Below are 21,117 nucleotides of genomic sequence, written 5' to 3' on the forward strand. Positions count from 1 at the left end.
CATCCTCACCACTGGACCAGTGATAAAGAAGGATTGAAGTTGTCAAGGATTTTGGTCCTGCTAGGATCCCCGATCAATGCTCACGGAAGCAACAGTCAGGAGATCAAATGGCATCTTGCGTTGGGTCAATCTGCTGCACTGACCTCTTTAGAGTAGAGAAAAGCAAGGATGGTACTTTGAGGACTGAGGTGCGCCTGACCCAGCCATGGTGTTCTCCACGGCCTCGGATGCATGTGAGAGTCAGACACCGGACAAGGAAGGCGGGAGAACTGACGCGTTTGAGTCACGGTGCTGTTGAAGAACCACGAACGGCCAAAAGAACAAAGAGAAATACAGCTCCTTAAAGACCAAGGATGGGGGGACGTACTTTGGACATGTTGTCAGGAGAGACCAGTCCCTGGAGAAGGTCGTCGTGCTGGGTAAAGTGGAGGGGCAGCAGAAAAGAGGAAGGCCTTTGATGAGATGGATGGGCACAGTGGCCTCCTCGATGGGCTCAGGCATGGGGACCGTTGTGAGGACAGTGCAGGACTGGACAGTGTTTAGTTCTGTTGTACATGGGACTGCTGTGAGTAGGAAACAACTCAGTGGCTACGGACAATGACAACGTGCAGACTAAGGGGAATAACCAATGGAAACTCAATGCCAGGCACCCAGGGAAGTCTCCTCTATGCACCAGTCCCGGCAGTGCTGTGGTGAAGGTGCTTGGATAACTGCAAGGCCAGTGGTCAGATCCCACCAGCTCTTCGACTTCAGTAAAGACCAGCGGCCTCAGGAACCCACAGGAGCAACTCTCAGGCCCACAGGGTCACCGTGAGTCAGATGGGGCTCACAATCAAGGAGTTATACTTTCTGTTGTCCCTGGATGCCCACACGCACAGCAACCCCAAGGGGCCGAGTGGAACTGCCCCCTGGTTTCCGACTCTGCAGAGGACCAGGTCTTTCTTCCGTGGAGCTGCTGGGTGGGTGTGTAAACAAACCCAGAGGCACTCATACGTGTGTAAGAGAGAACTGCATATCAAAGAGCAATTGTACATTCAGAAAACATCCCAGCCCAGTCCAGATCAAGTCCATTAGTCTGATATTAGCCCATATGTCTGATACCAGCCTACAGATTCCTCTTCAGACTCACGCAACACACACAGTGATGCCGAATACAGGAAGATCACAGGCCAGTGGGTGGAAAGTCTTATGGATACAGTGGCGGTGGAAGCGTCTCAGCGCTGACATGGGTTTCCACGTGGCTCCTCCAGCTCCAGGGCTCAGGCTGCATCAGTGTAGCTCCATGTGGCTTGCCACCAGGAATGTTTCTCAGGGACATAAGCAGAGGGTGTATCTTGCCTCTGGTGAGCTATTTATCTCTGCCATGCCTCTAACGGAGGTCATCAAGCTGCGACCTGACTGACAGGCTAGACTCCGCCCCTTCACAAGTTGACAGGAGATGATGTCACTGCCACAGCGGGTATGAACCGGCTTCAGTTAGCGGCTGGTCTCTGGATTTTGTGTCAGCAGAGTGCCTCGTTAGCTGCTGTTCAAATCAAAGGAGCCCTTGTGGCCCCTCGAGCGTCCTGTCGGGCTGCTAACTGCACCAACGGCTCCGCAGGAGAAAGACGAGGCAGCCTGCTCCCAGGAAGCCTTTCAGCCTGCGAAGCCCGCAGAGGCAGGCTGACCCTGTCCTGCAGGGCGGCTGTGATTGGACAGCAGTGAGAGTGAGCCGGCAGTGAAGGCAGCAGGGACACAAACCCAGGAGTGGAAGAAAGGGAGTGAAATGGTGCTTCCCTACATTTGATAGAAGAGAAAGACAACAGACATGTCCCACAAGGACCCCGGATTCCTAAGGAGCACCTCCCAGCTGCTTCGGTGCAAGGTTTAAAAGGCAGAGCCGGCCCTATGCAGCCTCAAACCTTGGACGCTCCACACACCATCCTCCTCGTGGACGTGACTCTCCCCCAGCGTGAGTCCCATCATCTGCATACTTTGGGGGACACTGACTGGAGGCTCAGTCATACTCCACTTATTGTAAGCTGTGATTCTGGGGAGCAAGGCCCACCGTGTCACTGTCTGGCCCCAGTATTCTTCGCTATCGGTTCAAAGGCAGGCTTTGTCCAAAGAGCTGTGTCAGCTCTGGATCTCCTCCCCTTGTGCTGCACGGGGGCCTCTGAGGTCAGCAAAGCCCTGCCCTGCAACTCCGGTCACCACCCCCCACCCCCACGCCCCTGACGGAGCCACCTTCCACCTGAGTGCCCGCTGAGGCACCGCTTGGTCTTTCTGGCTGGGGGGTTGTGGAGCCGATTCTGACTCAGGGCGACTCCACGTGACGTGCAGAACTGGCCCACGGGGCGTCCTCAGGGGTCAAGGCTAACATTACTTTGAAACAGACAGCCAGGCCCTCCTCCCGCAGTGCTGCTGGCAGTGAGCAGTGGGGCACTTACCCGCCATGCCCCCAGGGCCCTGCCCGTCTCTACAGCCCGGTTACAGCCATCAAAGCAGGGGGCTCAACCTGTGGATCGTGGCCCCTTTGGGTGTCTAACAGCACTTCACAGGGGTGGCCCAATTCATCACAGTAGCAAAATGACAGTGATGAAGTAGCAACGAAAACAATTTTATGGGTTTTTTTGGGGGGAGGGGGTCCCCACCCCATGAGGAGCTGTATGAAATGGTCGCGGCGTCAGGAAGGTGGAGAACCACTGCTTTCCAGCACAATCAGCCTCCAAGGAGCCTGATGCACCGGGGCCTCCCTGGTCAGCTCAGGGACCTGGCTCAGGGTCAGTTCAGAATGTCCGGGCACCAAAGGGGCGTTTCTCAACCCCAGCCAGGGCACAGCTCTGGCCACGTGGCCTGAGACCACAGGACACTGGGCCGTCCCACAAGAAGGGCAGGCTGCCTTGGAAGGATGAGTCTCCATTTTTGTTTTTCATTTCCCTGGTTTAAAATGACACATCCCTAAAGGCACTTTAATAAATAAATGTTGACAGGGAAAATATTTGTTTTTTGACAACTGGACGACAGCATTTCCTCATAGCAGAGTCTGAAAGAGGAGCCACCGTGTGTCCGTGTAGCTAAGGATTCTAATGGCTACGTTAGTCCTACTAGCCCGCAGAGAGTGGGTCCTGGGGTTAAGTGCTGGGCTGTTCACAGAAAGGCTAGCGGTTCACAGCCACCCATGGGCACTGCGAGAGAAAGCTCTGCTCCCAGCCCCCACCACCCTCCTTTCCTTTCTGTTTCTCTAGTCAGGGACCCCAGGGTGCACCTGGCCCAAGCCACGGGCTTTTCAGTCACCTGTGCAGGTGAAAGTCGGACACTGAGTAAGGAGGCCCAAAGAAGAGCTGATGTATCGGAAGTACGGTGCCCGTGAAACTTCCAGGGACTGCCAAACCCGTCCCCCACCCCCCACCCCCATCCAAAAGGCAGATCCGTCTTGGAAGACGCACATCCAGAGCGCTCCTTAGAGGCAAGGATGGGGAGACGTTGCACTGTGGACATGCTGTCCGGAGAGGCCAGTCCCTGGAGAGGGATGCCATGCTTGGTAAAGCGGAAGGGCAGGGAAAGAGAAAGACAGACCCTCAGTGAGAAGGAGGGACGCTGCATCTGCCACCATGGGCTCAGACATGGCCATTGTGAGGATGGGGCAGAGCAGGCAGTGTTTCCCAAAGTGGATAATCACCCCACCTCACCCCTGCCCCCTTTGGGGGTTGCACAAGCTGAGACCTACACTTGGTCCCGGAGGAGGTGCTGGAGTATAAATGTTTCCATTACCAGGGAGGCGCTGCGTTTCTTTACTGAAAAGTGGGCAGTGGGCAGCAGGCCCAGCAGGGCCCCAGGCAGTGTGCCCTTCTATCGGATGCAGGGTCGCTGTGGGACGGTAGCAACGCAGCAGTGCCCAATAACATCAACTCCGACCTCACGGCCAATCTGGTGGCATGGTGGTTAAAGCGCTCGCCGGCCACTCAGTGGGCAGAAGGTGAGGGTGTCTCCCCCTGGACAGATGACAGCTTTGGAAAGCCCATGGGGCCCTTCTGTGGGACCCTGTGAATCAGGATGGACTCGATAGCAGCGGGTTTGCTAATTGTTCTTTAGTGGGGTGGTGTGTGTGTAACTGTTATCTCTTCAAAACGACCATAAGAAATCCCCCACAGCTTTGGGAATTAGAGAAAAGCAGCGTTGTGTGAAATGTGGGAGCCCTGGTGGCTGAGTGGGTAGAGTCTGGGGTGGCTAACCACAGGGTTGGTGGTTCGAGCCCATTGCTCCCTCCTTGAGAGAAAGAGGAGGCAGCATGCTTTGCAGAGACTGCAGCCTCAGTAGTCCTCTGGAGAAGCTCTGGCAGGGGCCAGGGGGTGACTGGGTGGCAGTGGGCTGGCGGGCACAGGGGGTGCGCGGGCGGTGACTCACCAGGGGCTCGGCCATGACGATGCGGATCTTGCGCTCAGCCTGGGTGGTGAAGTTGACGAAGAGGCTCTTCAGGACGTACTCCCCCGGCTTGCTGTCGGGGTCCACGCTGATGGGCAGCATGGTGGGCGGCCCTTTCTCCCTCTGGGCGCTGGACACGGGCGGAACCGGAGGCTTGATGTAGCCGTTGCCGACCGGAGACGCTGTGACACAGAAGGACTCTCTCAGTGACGTGTCAAACCACGGGCGGGCAGGCGTGCGACGAGGACCCGTCCCTCCAGAGAGGGTCCTCTGCTAACCCGGCCTGGCCTCTGCTTCAGACTCACAGTGACCCCCTAGGACAGGGGAGAGCTGCCCCTGGGGGTCTCCCAGGCTGTTACTCTCTATGGGGGCAGAGGGCCTCCTCTTGCTTCTACGGAGCGGCAGGTGGTTTCCCACTGTTGACCTTGCACTTACAAGCCCAACACATGACCCACTAGCTAACGGCTCTCACGGCATATAACATGCCAGGGGCTTACCTCTTAGCTTCTGGCAAAACACACTCAAGAAAACAAAAACAAAACTAATCAGAAAACTAACCCACTACCACTGAGTGGGAGCCCGGTGGTACAGGTGGTTACAATGGGCTGCAAACTGCAAGGTCAGCAGTTTGAATCCACCGGCCACTCCTTGGGAGAAAGAAGATGCTTACCACTGCTTGCGTAAGAGACCGTCTTACGATCTATCTACCTCGTCCTATGGGGGCACAATGAGACAGCGTAGACGGCCCACAGCCACCCTCCAGGACAGGGGATAGGGTGGGGCTGACTCTTCCCAGGAGTGGACAGCCTCGCCTGTGGCTGTGTTTCCAACAGCCCATGGTGCCACCAGGGCCCCTGAGAAATGTGTCAGACCCAGCTCCTCGGCTCAGGCTGGGCTCATGTTTCCACGCCGAGTACCGTGCTGCTGCAGACAGATCATTCTGTGAGCACGAGGTCCCCAAACCCTCACCGCCGCTGAGCCACCGCGACCCCCCGGGGCAGGGAGAAGGGCCTCCCCATGGGTCTCCGAGAGTCTAACGCTTCATGGCTGCAAACAGCCTCCTCTTTCCCTGAGGAGCGGCTGGGGGTTTCAAACCGCTGACCTGGTGCTTAGCAGTGAGCATTTTGGCGCGCCTAGGCGGTCTGAGGCCGGCACCAGAGCAGAAAAAGGCCCATGAAGCCTCGCCCCATCGCTCCAAGCTTCAAACACCACCCTGTGAGCATGCGGCCGGGCACTGGGGACCAGTGTCCTTGAACCCCAAGTCTCAGTAACCCCCTCTGTCCTACCGTGAGCAGCCCAGACCAAGGGCTCACCTCGCATGAGGATACGTTCCCAAACGGAACGCTGACACAGAGCCGGGCACTCGGGGATCAGCGGCACCACGGTAAGAGCTCTGCGGCCGACGGAAAGGCTGGCAGTTCAAACGCACCAGGCTGATCCAAGGGAGAAAGTCCTGGTGGACTCCCCCAGAGGCAGTTCACTCTGCCCTGCGCGGGCCCTGCGAGTCAGAAGCCTCTGGATGGTTCTATGTTCTCTCCACATGGGAGAAGACAACAGAGGAGACGTCTTTGTACACCAAGGCCCCTCACACCAGCCCCACTGCCACTGAGTCACGGAGACCCTGTGCGACGGGACAGACTGCTCTCTGGGGTTTCTCAGACTCAATGCGGTGACAGGCAGCCTCGTTGCCTGTGCTTAACTCCACGTGCCACCAGGGCCTTCTTTGTGCACCAAACCCACTGCCACTGAGCTGACGCCCACGTGCCGTGGCCCGGTGTCAGGTTGGCGAGGCCGCTGATCTCTGTGGGAGCTGGCACCTTCATCTCCCTCCTGGAGCAGCTGGCTGGTGGGCTCCAAAGACAATGCTTTTGGCGAGTGGGCCTCCGCCCCCATCCACCGCGACCCCGGGGCTCCTCTTTGTGCCTCCACTCCTCACCGGCTCTGCAGCACAGAAGGCAAGGCCTTCGGTCAACAGGGGCCTGCGTCCTCCTCCAGGAGGCCGCCTGCCTTCCTCCCAGCCGGTCCCCGCCCCACCCCCTAGTCCTGAGAGATTTATTTGATTCACTGGCATTACAGGAACGCTTCATAAAACATGCCAGACTCCGCGGGGTGACGCAGCTACTGTGAGAACCTGCCACGCTGTGTTCAGAGCCATAATAAATCGCCTACTAACGCGTTCCCAAGAAACGGCGCTTTAAAAGCCACTGCGGACACACCCCGTACGTCACAAACCAGGCAGCTCCCAAAGGTCTGTGGGAAAGGGGGACGAAAAGACCTTGGGTTTTTCCCACAAACTCTCTGAAGCCCCTTCGTACAGCGAGTTGGGGTGGAAACAACAGATGGGCACGAGTTGGGAAGAAAGGTTTTGGTTAACCTCGAGAAGCGTTGTGAAGACACAGAAACTGGTTAAGAAGTCAAGTTGAGCAACAGAAGAAAACTTTCTGAACAAAGACATGGGCAATTCTTCGTGGGTGCCCTGTGGTGTAGCGGTATAAGCACGTGGGCTGTGAACCACAAGGTCAGCAGTTCAAAGCCACCCTCCTCTTCGAGGGAGGAGGAACAGGCTGTCTGCTCCTGTAAAGATTTAAAGTCTCAGGAACCCCAGCGGGGGGGGCAGCGGCTCTACTCTGTCCCACAGGACCGCTATGGGTCGGAATCGACTAGAAGGCAGTGCGTCTGAGTTCTCTGAGCATGAACCTTGCATTCATTTATTTTCAAATTCCATTTCAGAAGGCACAACATGCCGTGTCCACATAAAGCCATGTGGGCTCACAGAGGTGGCGAGTGGGGGGCATGGGAACTAGATCTTGTGTCTCTGTGGGGAGCTTTTCTAATCACTTGGACTTTTTTAAAACCGACCAGCAGCGGCTGCCCGGGATGGGCCCTCGTCGGTGCCCCTGCCAGCAGGCTCTGTCCTAGTCTAAACTTGCCCTGGACCTTGAGGGACAAAGAAAGGCCCAGTGTGCTCCTTTGGGAAGAGGGTTCATGGCAATTATGCTACAGCAGAGGTTCTCACCCTGTGGGTCAAGACCCCTTTGGGGGTCAAACGACCCTTTCACAGGAGTTGCCCAATTTAAAACAGTAGAAAAATGACAGGGATGACGTAGCAATGAAAGTAATTTTATGGTGGGGGAGGGTCACTACAACGTGAGGAATTGTATTAAAGGGTCGCGGTGTGAGGAAGGTTGAGAACCACTGGTCTACCGCGACACCTTGGTTGTCTAGATTTGTTCCAAATTCGTGTTCCAACACTGAAAAGTGTGAGAACTGAACACATTTCTCCCATAAGAAACCATGGAAAACCAAGTAATCAGTCCCGAGGCCCCCAACATTGCACGTATAAATTCATCTTCCAGGACGGTAATCACTGTGGGGTTTTTAGCCTTCTCCGATATCAATCACTGCTCAGCCCCTCCGATGACCTGGGTTTCTCATAGTTAACAAGGTCACACCTTGCACTTCGTTAGCCTCTTTAATCAGTTTCCCTCCCTGGAAAAAATGTTGATTGTGATGATTTAGCCACAAATCAGACACGTGGCGACCGGATTCGGGTTTCAAAACGATTCCTGTAACTCGGTCTCGGTCCTCACAGCAGCTTTAAAGCCCGGTATCTCGGCCTGTTTTTGGAGCCCTGGTTCCGATACTTTACGCGGCAGGACGATGAACGCGGGGATGCACCCACGTAAGCACAGCACCGCGGACCGCCTGGCCAGGAAAGGTGCCTGCCGAAGCGTCCTCCCGCGGCGTCCACAGCGAGACGCGCCGTTTTCAAGTGGATTTCCGGTTCGACTATCACGCCCAGTTTGAACGCCCAGCAGAGTTTTGGGAGCTTTGCGGCACGTGCGGTGGAAAGTTCCAGCTTGGAGCTGCTCAGCAATCGCTGCAGTTAATCAGTGTCCAAGCGGACTGGCCACTTAGGCCACTACAGCGAGCACAGCTGCCCGTTGCCTGGAATGTGAGTGAGAGCACCGTGGTCCTCGCAGGCACCAACGGTGCTTCAGAAAAGGGCACCGGAGCCCTGGTGCTGCAGCAGTCAAGCGCTGGGCTGCTGAACCGAAAGGTGGACAGTTCAGAACCACCGAGGAAGAGCAGCCTTGGGCATTCTGCTTCCGTAAGGACACCAGCCTTGGACACCCGCCGGGACAGTTGGCTCCGTCTATGGGGCTGCTGTGACTCAGGGAGGGACAGACAGAGCACAATGAGCCCGGGAATTGAGGACCCACAAAGGGCGGATGCAGGAGTGGGCTCCGCTGTCGTCCATGTGGCAGCTGGTAGGGGTGCCTCTGAAGCAGACCAGGGATACAGATCAACTTCAGATTATACAAATGGACTTTGAGCTCACTGCCAACCCTAAACCTCAATCTCGGAATAGTGAGTTCTTACGACGTGTCCCCGCTCAACACTTGCCCTCACGAAGTGGTCGCTGAACACAATGTGGTGACGGAATCAGATGGTGGCCAGCTATCTGCAGGAATAGAGTCCGGGGTCACAAAGGCTTCTCTTCACACAAGCAGCCATCCAGGTGAGGCGTCAGACGGAGCACTCCAGCCTGTTGATCCAAGGGCTATCAGCAATCCAATCCCAGAGCAGAGGAGGGAATAGGATGTGGAGACAGTGGAAGTCTCAAATCCACCTGGAGTCCCCACATGGATTAAGCCTCCACTGCACCCCTCAGACCATCGGTCACCAGGGATGGGAACAGTCTTGCCCCAAGACAGAGTGCACGGGAGAGCAAATGACTGCAGAGAGGTTAAAAAGCTAACACCGCATCCGTTTGTGTCCTCTTTTGTCCTACTTTTAATATGTTCAGTGTTATTATCCTGATTTCTCTTGGATTGAGGGTGTTCTGTGTTTCATTTTGTTGTCACTGCTGTCTGTTTGGTGTCATTTATCTGAAATCCACGATAAGGGCATCGTAGAGGCAGTGAGTAGATTAACAGTTCCTGAGGGCTGTGGCAGAGAGTTTGGTGGGCAGGAGGAAAGGGGGTTAATAACAATGAGCACAAGCATGGAGAAAATGTTCTAAACTCGATGGTGGTGATGAGCGCACAGTTCTCTTTAATCTATTTAGATCATCAAATGGCATGGCTCATGAATCATATGCCAATAAAACTGCTAACATGAATACAGCGACTGGCGGCTGTTGGGTCTCATGCAGGTGATTTTCGAAAGCAGCACAGGACTCGTGGAGGGTATCGCTGTTTTGGGGGCCCATCTGCTATTGAGCTTCAAGGTGACCTGGGAGGGGAGAGTGGGGCTAGTTTGGGTTCAGGGTTTGAGGAGTATTTCGGGGCCGTGATGCCGGGAGCCTGGTAGTGGCTAGTCCAGTAGGCCTGTTGGGTTGTTGGCCTTACTGCTGTTTGCAACGCAAGATTCTGTTCTACAATTTTATTCCATTCTACCGGGGACCATCTGTTGTGTCCCTGCTCCTGAGAGGTCCTGCTTGAATTGCCTGTTAACCTAACAAGGAGAAGTCCTAGCAGGGCAGTGGTTTAGGCATTAGGCTACAAACTTCAAGGTTCAAACCCACCAGCTGTTCTGCACAAGAAAAATGAGGCCCTCTGGCTCCCATAAAGATTTATGGTTATGTTGTTGTCATTGTAGCTGTTTTTTGTTTTGTTTTGTTATGTTTTAGCTTTGTCTTGTTTTTGTGCTCATTATTGTCACTGCATGTCTAGATAAGATAGGCAGATAAACAATTCAGAGGAGAAAACAGGACCAACGGTTCCAGGGGGACACGGGAGAGGGGGAGCCGGGGGAAAGAAAGGGGGTGGGTGACAAACCCAGGGACAAGGGAACAACAAGTGATCTAAAATTGATGGCAACAACAAGTGATCTAAAATTGATGCCTGGGCGGGGGTGGGAGGTGGGGTGGGAGGGAGGTTGATCAAGGGCAATGTAGTCGAGAGGAATGACTGAAACCTGAATGAAGGCTGAGCATGATAGTGGGACAAGAGGAAAATAAAAGGAGATAGAGGAAAGAACTAGGGCAACGGGCATTTACAGAGGTCTACATACAGGTATGTACATATGTAAAAAAATATATATATATACACATACACAATGGGAACAGATCGATGTACATTTATTTGTTAAGTACCGAGGCAGCAGACTGACATTGGGCCTCCACTCAGTGACTCCCTCAATGTGAGAACACTTTGTTCTAATAACCGGCATTTTGGGATGCTCACCTTCTGACACAATCACTGAAGACAAATGGGTGGATAAGCAAATGTGGTGAAAAAAGCTGATGGTGCCTGGCTATCAAAAGATATAGCAGCTGGGGTCTAAAAGGCTTGAAGATAAACAAGCCGCCATCTAGCTGAGAAGCAAGAAAACCCACATGGAAGATGCACACTAGCCCGTGTGATCCTGAGGTGTCGACGGGATCAGGTATCAAGCATCAAAGACCCAGAATAAAAAAATCCTATCATTGTGAATGAGGGGGAGTGTGGAGTGGAGACTCAAAGCCCACCTGTAGACAATTGGACATCCCCTTACAGAAGGGTCACAAGGAAGAGACGAGCCAGTCAGGGTGCAGTGTAGCAACAATGAAATATACACCCTTTCTCTAATTCTTTAATGCTTCCTCCCCAACCCCTCCACTATCATGACCCCAAATCCGGCTAGACCAGAGCATGTACACTGGTACAGACAAGAGCTCGCAACACAGGGAATCCAGGACAGATAAACCCTTCAGGACCAATAAGAATAGAGATGCCAGGAGGGTAAGGTGAAGGTGGGGGTAGAAAAGGGGAACCCATCACAAGGATCAGCATATAACCCCCGCCCCCCCACTCTAGGGGGACAGACAACAGAAAAGTGGGTGAGGGGAGACTGTGGTCAGTATAAGACATGAAAAAAATAAAATTTCATAAAGTATCAAGGGATCATGAGGGTGAGCAGTGGAAAGATGAGCTGATATCAAGGGCTCAAGTAGAAAGAAACTGTTTTGAAAATGAAGATGGCAACATACGTACAGCTGTGCTTTGCACAATGGATGGATGGATTGTGGTAAGAGCTGTAAGAGCTCCAGTGAAATGATTAAGAAACAGGTTTCTGGTCTTGGAAACCCACCGGGGCAGTTCTACTGTCCCACAGGGTCAGCACGGGTCGGAGCGGACTCGACTCTCACAAGGAGCAGGCACCCTTTGAAGGGTGAGCCCCCTTGCTTCCTTCCGCGTGTGGCCTCTCAAAGCCACGGCTGGCCACTTCTCACCACGGAGCCTGGGCCCTGTCTCCTGTCGCCCTCCCTCTCTGCCTTCCAGTATGTCGTCTGAGAGAAATGTCCGCCCTGCTCCCCTGACCCCCCTCTGAGACGCCATTACACGGACTTTCCCCGGGTGCGCGCTGTCAGCAGCCGGCGGGACTCCTGCCGAGACGGAGCAAGCCCAGATGAGGTCACTTTGACATTTCAAGGTCCCTTTCTCACCGAAGGCAGATCGAATAGCCTGCTCCGGCAGGAGGATCCTGAATTTCAACTTCCTCTTTCTCCTCAGTCCAGCTGACAGCCGCTTCCATTCACGTGCTCCTCCAGGCACCCCTTCCCCACCCCGTGCCTTGCCCACACCCTCCTGAAGCCCTCTGCACCCCCACCCCTTCTCTGGTGTACAGGCTCCCTCACCCAGTGACTCTGGACAAAGCCTCTGTGCATACATGTTTGTGACTTTACTCTTTCAGTGGTTCTCGCTGTGGTGAGAGTAGACGGGAAGCCACAGGCCATGTCCACAGTGTCTCCATGGGGCCATCCACACCCTTGACCCCAGTGGCCTGGTTGGGTAAGCGTTAGGTGACTATGGAAGGTTCAAATCCACCAGCTGCTCTGTGGGGGAAAGACGAGGCTGTCTGCCCTCGTAAAGAGGTGCAGCCTCCAAAGTCCCACGTGGCGTCACTGTGTAGAGGAACTGACTCAGGGGCAATGGTTCTTCAAGCTGGGTAGACCAGTGGTTCTCAACCTGTGGGTTGAGACCCCTTTGGGGGTCAACCAACCTTTTACAGGGGTTGCCTAAGATCATTGGAAAACACTCTTTCCGATGGTCTTAGGAACCGAGACACTGCTCGTCTATCCGTCAGAGAAGCTTCCCTCGCTGCAGCAAAGAAAACCCTCCGCAGGCGGAATCGAGTGGGACCCAAGCTCCACCTCCAAGCTCGGCTTCTGTCCAGACCTGTCTATCCCCTTGCCCTCCCTGCAGACATCAGGCACGGTGGTCGACTCTCACGGTGGTTCACATGCCTCCAGTAAAGGAGACCTGGTGACGCAACACTTAAGCGCTCCACTGTGAGCCTAACCGTGGGTGAGTGGCTGAGCCTCTGCTGGGTCTACAGGAGAAAGAGCCGGCGACCTGTCTCCGTAAAGACCAAACCCCAAACCCAAAGTCTCTGCTGCCACATTCTCCGTAACTCACGGTGGCCCTGCAGGACAGAGCAGACCCACCCCATGGGGTTTCCCAAGTGGCCAACATCCAGGAAGCAGCCCGTCACATGCTGTCCCCAGGCCGGTGGCTGGAGCTGCACACTGGTTTTGGGTCAGCCACGGAGCACCTTAGCGGTGGTGCCACCAGCGGGACAGTCTAGGAAAGCCTTCCGGAGAAGTTCCGCTTTGTCTCACAGGTGGAACTCGGCTCCCCGGCACTCGATGACAACAGAAGACAACAGGGACACAGGACTCAGTGCTGCCGTCACCATACGCAAAGGCCCCCGCCACCCCCCCCCAAAAAAAAGGCAGATCACCAAGAGTTAAGTTCCTTCTATAGGAAAACGGAGCCAATCTCTGCAAGCCGATGACAAGGATGATGATGGAGAGGGTGCCCAGAGGAGCACTGAGGTACACACCAAGCAAAGATAGCGCCTGGTCCTCGTGACAATCTCCATGCAGGCGATCCCACTGCCATCAAGTCGTCTCTGACTCTTAGGGAGCCTCTAGGCCAGAGCGGAACTGCTCCCCAGCTTCGCAGCCCGTGACCCTTACAGAAGTGAACATCTCATGTGTCCCCCTCAGCTGGGCTGGTGGGTGAACCACCAACAATTCTGTTAGCAGCCTGACCATTATTCCTCACAGCCACGGAGGTGAGGCCGGCTCACCATGCCCCTGCCGGGCAGAGCAGAACCGCCTCCTGGGTTTCTGAGGCCGTAACCCCCCACGGGGTGATACCACTGAATGTCTGCAAGGGACGATCTTAGAATGATCGCCAGCTAGTGGGTGATGCAGCATGGTGGGCAGAACCGATTACTTAGATGAAGCCCCCAAACCAAGGCTGCCGAGTTGATTCTGACTCCTAGCAACCCTATGGGCCAGACCACTTCTCCGGTGGGTCTCTGAGATGGAACATCTTTATGGGAGGAGACGGCCTCGGCTTTCTAGTCCCAGGAGCATCATGCTCAGGAAAGTTGACGATCATCTAAAAAGAGGAGGACCTTGAACAAGATGGACACGCCCGTGGCCCCAACAACAGCCTCCAACACACCGCTGTGTGGGGTGCTGAGACGGAGCTGACTCAGCAACGGGGAGAGACCGGAAGCAGGTCGGGTGCCACGTCCTTCAGGGCCACGCAGCGCTGTGCTGCCCGAGCAGCGGGACAAGACAAAGAAACGAAGGGCATCCAAACTGGGAAGAGGATGCCAACCTCTCGCTTTCTGCAGACGACAGGATCCCAGCGACGGAAAGCCTCAAAGATTCCAAAAAAAAAAAAGCTGTGAGAGCTAATCAAGGAATTCGGCAAAGTGCCAGGGCCAAGGTCAACCCACGCCGAGTGAGTCCGGGGAGTTTCCGTGTGTCAGCAATAGCAAGCTGGGAAGGAAATAAGTGAATCGGCTCCGTTCACAACGACATCTAAAATCACAACGCACCCAGGAACAAGTCTAACCAGGTGGTGGACGACTTGTCCATGCAAATACACGGACCATTTCAGCCAGCCCACCCATCTAACCAGACGGTGGACGACTTGGACAGGCATTCCTAAGATACCCAAGTCATTTCAACCAACCCACCTGCTTCTGCTGAGTGGATTCTGACTCACGGGACGGTGGTGTTACAGATGGAGCCATGCTCCTTAGGCTCAGGAAACAGAAACCACACCAAACTCACTGCCGCCGAGTCCAGTCTGCCTCAGAGTGACCCTATAGGACAGGGGAGAACTGCCCCTGTGGGGTTGGGACACTGTAACTCTCCGCGAGAGTAGAAAGCCTCATCTTTCTCCTGGATATCAGCTGGTGGTTTTGAACTGCTGATTTTGTGGGTAGCAGGCTTACTTGGACACCTACGTGCGAGGTCATTTCCATGCATGGGACAGGAGGCTCCATGTTGTAGGGGTGTCAGTGCTGGCCAAAGCACACACAACGCAATCCCATCCAAAGTCCCCGGAGCTTTCCGTGCGGAAATGATAAAGCCAATGCCTAAATCTGTACGGAAAACTTTTCCATAAAGGGTTTCCAAAGGACTCTTGAAAAAAGAGTAAAATAGGAGGACTCAACTTCCTGATTTTTGAAACACGCTCTAGGGCTACCATCATCAAAACAGCCTGGCACTGGTGTCTAATCTTAGCAATGCAGCGCGACGGGACAGTGCTGACGGGAACGGACCTGTCCATCCGAAGTCGAGTGATTGTTGGTGGGGATGCTAAGTCCCTCCCACAGGGCGGGAGACTCTTTTTAAATAAACAATACTGGGGAAACTGGACTTGTCCACGCAAAGGAATGAAGCCCACGCCCCTGTAGAAAAATGAACGTAAAATGCAATCACGGTCTAAATGTGAGAACAGAAACTGCCCGACTCTCAGAAGGAGACACAGGGGCCTGGGCTTGGGACCTGTTTGTTTTTTTTTAGCAATGGACTCCGGAAGGGTTTAGCAACAAAAGGTAAACTTGATAAAGGAGACCTCATAAAAATAAAAAATAAAACAGCAACAAAAACCTATGTTCATGGAAGGGGACCGGGGACCATGTGTCTGGGGACGATAGAAAGAACTGTTACAGCTCCACCACCACCGGGGAGGCTGCCCCACTTAGGAAGCGGGACGAGGACCGAAGACTCACTTCGCCAAAGAGGCGTGCACCAATGGCCAGGTCCTTCACCCCCTGCCACTAGCCACTGTTGTTGGTAGGTGCTGTCCATCAGCCCGTGGCACAGCGAGGCCAGGCGACGTACAACTGGAGGAAGTGGTCATCAGGGAGCAGCCTGTCCAGACCACAGCTTCACCCTGCCTGCTGGCGCTGACCGGCAATGGGGTCCAAGAAGGAAGGAAGGGTTTGAGGTGGGCTGCGGGTAGGATGGGAAGAGCTGGAGCGATGGAGATAAGCTCACATCACGCACGCGCGGCCGACTGCGGCCACCCGGGGCTCCTTATCACTCTGTGAAATCCAACAGGAACCCACCACCAAGTGAGTGGAGCAACGGACAACGACATAGGCGTGGGGCATGGCGTGGCAACACTGGACCCCTCCCCCATTGCTCGTGGCCACGACGGGAGGCCGCTTGGCAGGGAGGGCCTTGGAAAGTGCCCCCCCCATACACACATCACTGCTGTCAGCGACCCCACGTGTCCAAGCACCTGTGTGTGGACTCCACGGGGCTCTGAAGGTGGATCTTTCAGAAGCAGGCTACCAGGCCTCTCTTCCGAGGCACCTTGGGGTGGGTGTGGACAGCGGCTCAGTGCCTGGCCCATCTGCATCACCCAGGACGTGGACCTTACCACCAAAATGAAAAGGGCAAACCCAGCGCTATTGAGTCAATGCCACTCACATGGACCCTCGAGGATGAGGGAGAACTGCTCCGGAGGGTTTCTGAGGCGAACTCTTTACAGGAGTAGAAAGCCTCCCTCAGAGCGGCTGGTGGTTTCAAACCTCTGACCTTGCAGTTGGCAGACCAAAGTGTAACCACAGACCTCCCCTAAGCAATCCCTAGGCGCCCACCCAAAGGAAAAGCAAGAGGGAAGGCAAGCTGAGCAAGGCCTGTATCCTGGCGTTCACTGTGACGACACCTTTCACAGCCACGGGGTTGGGGGGTGGTGAGATAACCTGTCTACCGACAGGTGAATGGATACACAAAATGCAAACCACACACACACACACACACAGGACAAACTGGCTGTCGAGTCAATTCTGATTCACAGGGGCCCCACGGGTCAGAGTGCTCCTGGGGTTTCCGAGGCTGTTAGTCTTGATGGGGGAATGCTCCCGCCTTCCACCTCTGGGAGCATCAGGTGGGCTAGACCGCTGACCCCCAATGGATGGTAGGAAACTGCTAAAGGGGAGCAGCACGGCCCAGTGCTGACCCCGAGGTGAGTCACCACAGTGGGAGATGACGCCGTGATATACAGAGGCCCCTTGAAAACATGACACAGAGTCAAGTCAGTCATCCCCAAAGGGACAGACATCCATGAACCCACTCACACAAAAGGGAATTGGAGGGGCAGAGGCAGTGGGCAGGGGGGTGAGGGTGGGTGAGCGCTGCGGACACTACGAATCTGTGAAAGGAGGGGGATCATATGGGAGAGGACAACGGAGACGGATGAACAATTTGTCCAATATCCCTGATGTCACTGGCTGTCCACTTCACTGCTCTGTATCCTCATTCTCAGCATAGGACAATCCGAGTCTCCCAAAGCCGCCAGCTCCCCGAGGGACAAATCCTCCTGGGGACTCTGATAAAACATGGCGCTCAGCAGAGGTCTGTGGGGAGGACAAGGATAGAGTGGAAATAAGAAGCTTACCGGTGGTCGAAAGGTAAAACATTTCCACACGAGATGCCACCGGCAAAGGAGGGAGCCTGGTGGTGCCAGGGTGAGTGCTTGGCCGTTGAACCCCAAGGTCAAGGGCTCGAATCTCGCAGCCCCCTGGGAGAAAGACAGAGCTGTCTGCTCCTCTAGACAGGGCAGTCCTGTTCTGCCCTATGGGGTCACTGAGCAGGGATCAAAGCTTTTTACTGCCAGGAATTGGGCTTCAGCCTCAGAAGCAGCTCTACTCTCTCCTATGGGGTGACTGTGGGTTGGAATCTTTGGCACTGAGCTTAGTTTTGATTTCATTATTATTGTTTTTAATCCATACAGAAAATGGTGAAAGAGGACAGGACACAACACACACACTCACACACACTCACACACACATTCACACACACACACACACTCATACTCACACACACACTCAGGAGACAGCTCGATTATTCATTTGTTCACTTGCTCCATCAACAAACACCAAAAGCCGACTCCTCCAAGCAGTGGGCCAGCTGCCCAGGGACCTGGAGAGAACTGGCTTCTGCTGTCAGAGAAACGGGAGAAGGGCCTCGGGCCGAATGCTGACTCACAGCGACCCCCCTGGAGGTTTCTGAGACTGTAACTTGGAGCAGAAAGCCGAGTCTCTCTCCCACCGGGCTCTGGCGCTTTCCAACTGCTGACGATGAGGCTAGCAGGCCAGCATGGAACCACTACGCTGGAACTCCGAGCTGTGGGCACACAGAGGAATATGACTACCAACCGGGCTGGAGGATGAAATTGGTCACACACACAGGTGAGGCGCTCCGGTGACTGTGAGGTCTCCCCAGGCTGGTGGCTTCAGGCTGACCCTAGAGATAATGGTGTCAGGAAACCGACTCCCAGGATACTTGCTCTCCACCGGGAGTGTGTACCCTAAGATACTGAGAAAACCACCAACTCAGAGATTCCATAGGTGGGTCCTGATCAATAGGGGGTGGAACTGTGGAACAGAATCATAAACTCACAGAATAGAGTCACTGACTGTAGGGGCCTCTGAATCTATTGCTCTTTGAAGAATCTTCAAAGCATGAACTGAAAATACCCGCTAGGTCACTGTAAAGATGAAACTGTTGTTGAGTTGAATTAGCCAAGGCTATTGGGTCAACAGTGCTCTGGGCTGAACGACTCATCTACGTGGGAGCCAATTGTCAACGTGCACTCTGAAGCACAGAGAAGTGGGGCTGGGGACTGGGATGAGCCTAAGGTATAGGTGCACAAACTGATTTGTCTTACACGCCCGCAACCATGGTCAGGAAAACGAAATTCAGCACCCCTCTGACAGTTAAAAACCTTTGTACTCTAGCCCCCAATACAGAATAAAGTGTGGGCATCTGCTTTTGTAGCCACCCAACCCCTGCCTCAGCGCACAGAGTTCCTGAACCCCCAGGGGGTGGTGTCAGTGGGAGGCCCTGGTCACTGAAAACTCAGTGTCTACGCCTCAGTGCTGGCTCCCAGTGACCCTACGGCACAGGGCAGAACTGCTCCTGTGGGTTTCTGAGACTGTCACTCTTTATGGGAGTAGAAAGCCCTGTCTTTCTCCCTTGGAGCAGCTGGTGATTTCGAACTGCTGGTCTTGAGGTTCACAGTCCCATGCCTAACCCAGTATCACCAGAGCTCCATTATCAGCCCACAGCTGAAACAAAGTGAGGGAACAGAAAGCCTCACTTTTCTCCTGTGGAGTGGCTCGTGGGCCTGAACTGCTGACCTTGAGGTTAGCAGCCCATCTTGTAACGCACTCGGTGGCCAGGGCTCCGGCTCACAGCGCAGGGCTGCTCCTCAGGGTTTTCAAGGCTGCACATCTTTTTTTTTTTTTTAACATTTGATTAGGGGCTCATACAACTCTTATCACAATCCATACATATACATACATCAATTGTATAAAGCACATCTGTACATTCTTTGCCCTAATCATTTTCTTTTTTTTTTCCTTTTCTTTTTTTACATTTTATTAGGGGCTCATACAACTCTTATCACAATCCACACATATACGGCTGCACATCTTTATAAGCGCAGACAGCCTCATCCTTCTCCAGCAGACTGGTTAGTGAGTTTGAACCGCTGACCTTGCGGGTAGTAACCCAATGCTCAATCCACCAGCCCACAACCACAAACGTAGTGGGGAATTAATGGCTGATGGGAATTTACTCTTTGAAACGGGGCGACACCACACGTCAATGCTGAATGAGGAGGGTTCATTAACCGATTTAATAAACGGGACGTTTCTCCTAGACTAGCACAGCCCCTGCTTCCCCGCCAGCCTCCCCAGCTCCTGTGACAACAATCTTGCTCAAGATGCCCTGCTGGAACGGGCGCAGCCACCCCAGGGGTGAGACAGGGCAATGCTGAGGCAGCGACTGGGAATTTACTTGATGGTTAGGGGTGCTCTGGTGGTGCAGGGGTTAAATGCTGGACCTTGAGCCAGAAAGGGTGTTTGAAGCTGCCAGCTGCTCTGCAGGGCTAAAGAGAAGGCCTTCGGCTTCCGGAAAGATTCCAGCCTTGGGAACCCTGCAGGGAACGCCCACTCCGTCCTGCAGGGACCCTGGGAGTCAGAATGAACTGCAGGGTGGAGGTGGGGTTGGCTTGGGGTTTCATGTGGCGTAGCATATAGTGTCCCAGTTCTGTATGTATGGGACACCGTGACATTTTAGAAGCTGGAGAAGGCTGGGACAACAGTGACGGGGACGTGGTGGCCAGGTCTCCGTGAGTGTTTACAATCACACCAGTGAGAGCGGCCACTTCAGATTGGGGGAGGGACTTAGCACAGACGATGGTCCAGCGCTCGGATAGGAAATGTGGGGAGCCTGACCCCACCCCAGAGCCGTGATAGCTGCTTTTCCCGACTAGCCGCTGTGAGCACAGGTCAGGAGATCAAGAAGGAGACCTGGGGTAGCTGGCTGCTAACCGAAAGGTAGGAAGGTGGCATCAACCCCCCTACCCCCAAGAGGCACTTGGTGCCCATGAGGAGGACAGGCTGAGAGACACCCCCCACCCCGGGCTGCTCTGCTAGGTCACCTTAGGGTGGCTATGAGCCGGAACGAGTCCCTGCCACAGGGCGAGTCACTGAAATGTGTGCGATGTCACTGAGCTGCCCGGACGCAGACACGGCGTGAGCCTGCAGGGCAGAGCTGTGCTGTTCCCATGGGCTCCGGGCTCCGGGTCTTCACAGGAGCAGACAGCCTCATTTTTCTCCCGAGGGGCACCTGGTGGGTTGGAACTGCTGACCTTGTGGTTAGGCCCCCTGGTGACCCTCTGCCCACCAGGGTTCCGACAATGACCGCGCCACCAACACAAGCAAGTCCAGCTCAGACAGGAGTTCCACACAATGTGTGACACAGACTCAGTTGACAGCAGGCCCGACCAGACCCTTCACAGACGCAGGTTCCCTGCCTCAGTATCCAGGGGCTCCGTCCGCCCGCCCGCCCACCTGCTGGTGGACCCCCCAGACTCACCAGCTATCTCAGCCCCAGCACCCTCTGGCCCCTCCTTCCCAAACCTTCCATAGTCACCCTCTGTGCCCACCCTCCCAGCCCCCAGCACAGTCCCCCTGGACTCCCCTTCAACATCCCCCCCACAGACCCTATGCAGCCCTCCTTACCTGGCCCCCCACACCCACCCTCTGCAGCCCCCGCCTACCCAGGCCTTTGATTAAGCTGACGACACAGGACCGTTTCCAGCACGCGGCTGTGATCTCCATGAGCCTGGCCAGCCTCTCTCCACACTTAGGCGGGCGGAGCTGCTGCCAGGCAGAAGGACCTCACTCAGGGCTTCATCGTCCCCAAGTGAGCGGGGCTGCCTGGAGTGGCTGCTTCAGGCTCCAGGCTGTGTTTCCCGGCAGGTACTAAAGACCTGCAGGCAGGGCACAAACTGACGCAGGCCTTCCGCCGGGACGGGAGGGCTGTGGACTGAGGGGACAATTTTTAGCTGCACAGTAAGACAGTGACCTACAACTCACAGGCGGCCCGCGTGT

At 54.8% G+C, this 21,117-nt stretch overlaps 1 protein-coding gene across 4 annotated transcripts in view; it reads right to left on the reverse strand.

The window, feature by feature from the left end:
- The window catches only part of FRY (FRY microtubule binding protein), a 247,779-nt gene that overhangs the window by 196,309 nt on the left and 30,353 nt on the right, over positions 1-21,117 (reverse strand). For all 4 annotated transcript variants that reach the window (XM_075562770.1, XM_075562769.1, XM_075562768.1 and 1 more), the window contains exon 2: positions 4,387-4,586. In XM_075562770.1, coding sequence (XP_075418885.1) covers positions 4,387-4,586 — 200 coding nt within the window. The remainder of the gene's footprint in view (positions 1-4,386; positions 4,587-21,117) is intronic.

This window comes from Tenrec ecaudatus, chromosome 11, assembly GCF_050624435.1.
Source record: "Tenrec ecaudatus isolate mTenEca1 chromosome 11, mTenEca1.hap1, whole genome shotgun sequence".
Classification (NCBI taxonomy): domain Eukaryota; kingdom Metazoa; phylum Chordata; class Mammalia; order Afrosoricida; family Tenrecidae; genus Tenrec; species Tenrec ecaudatus.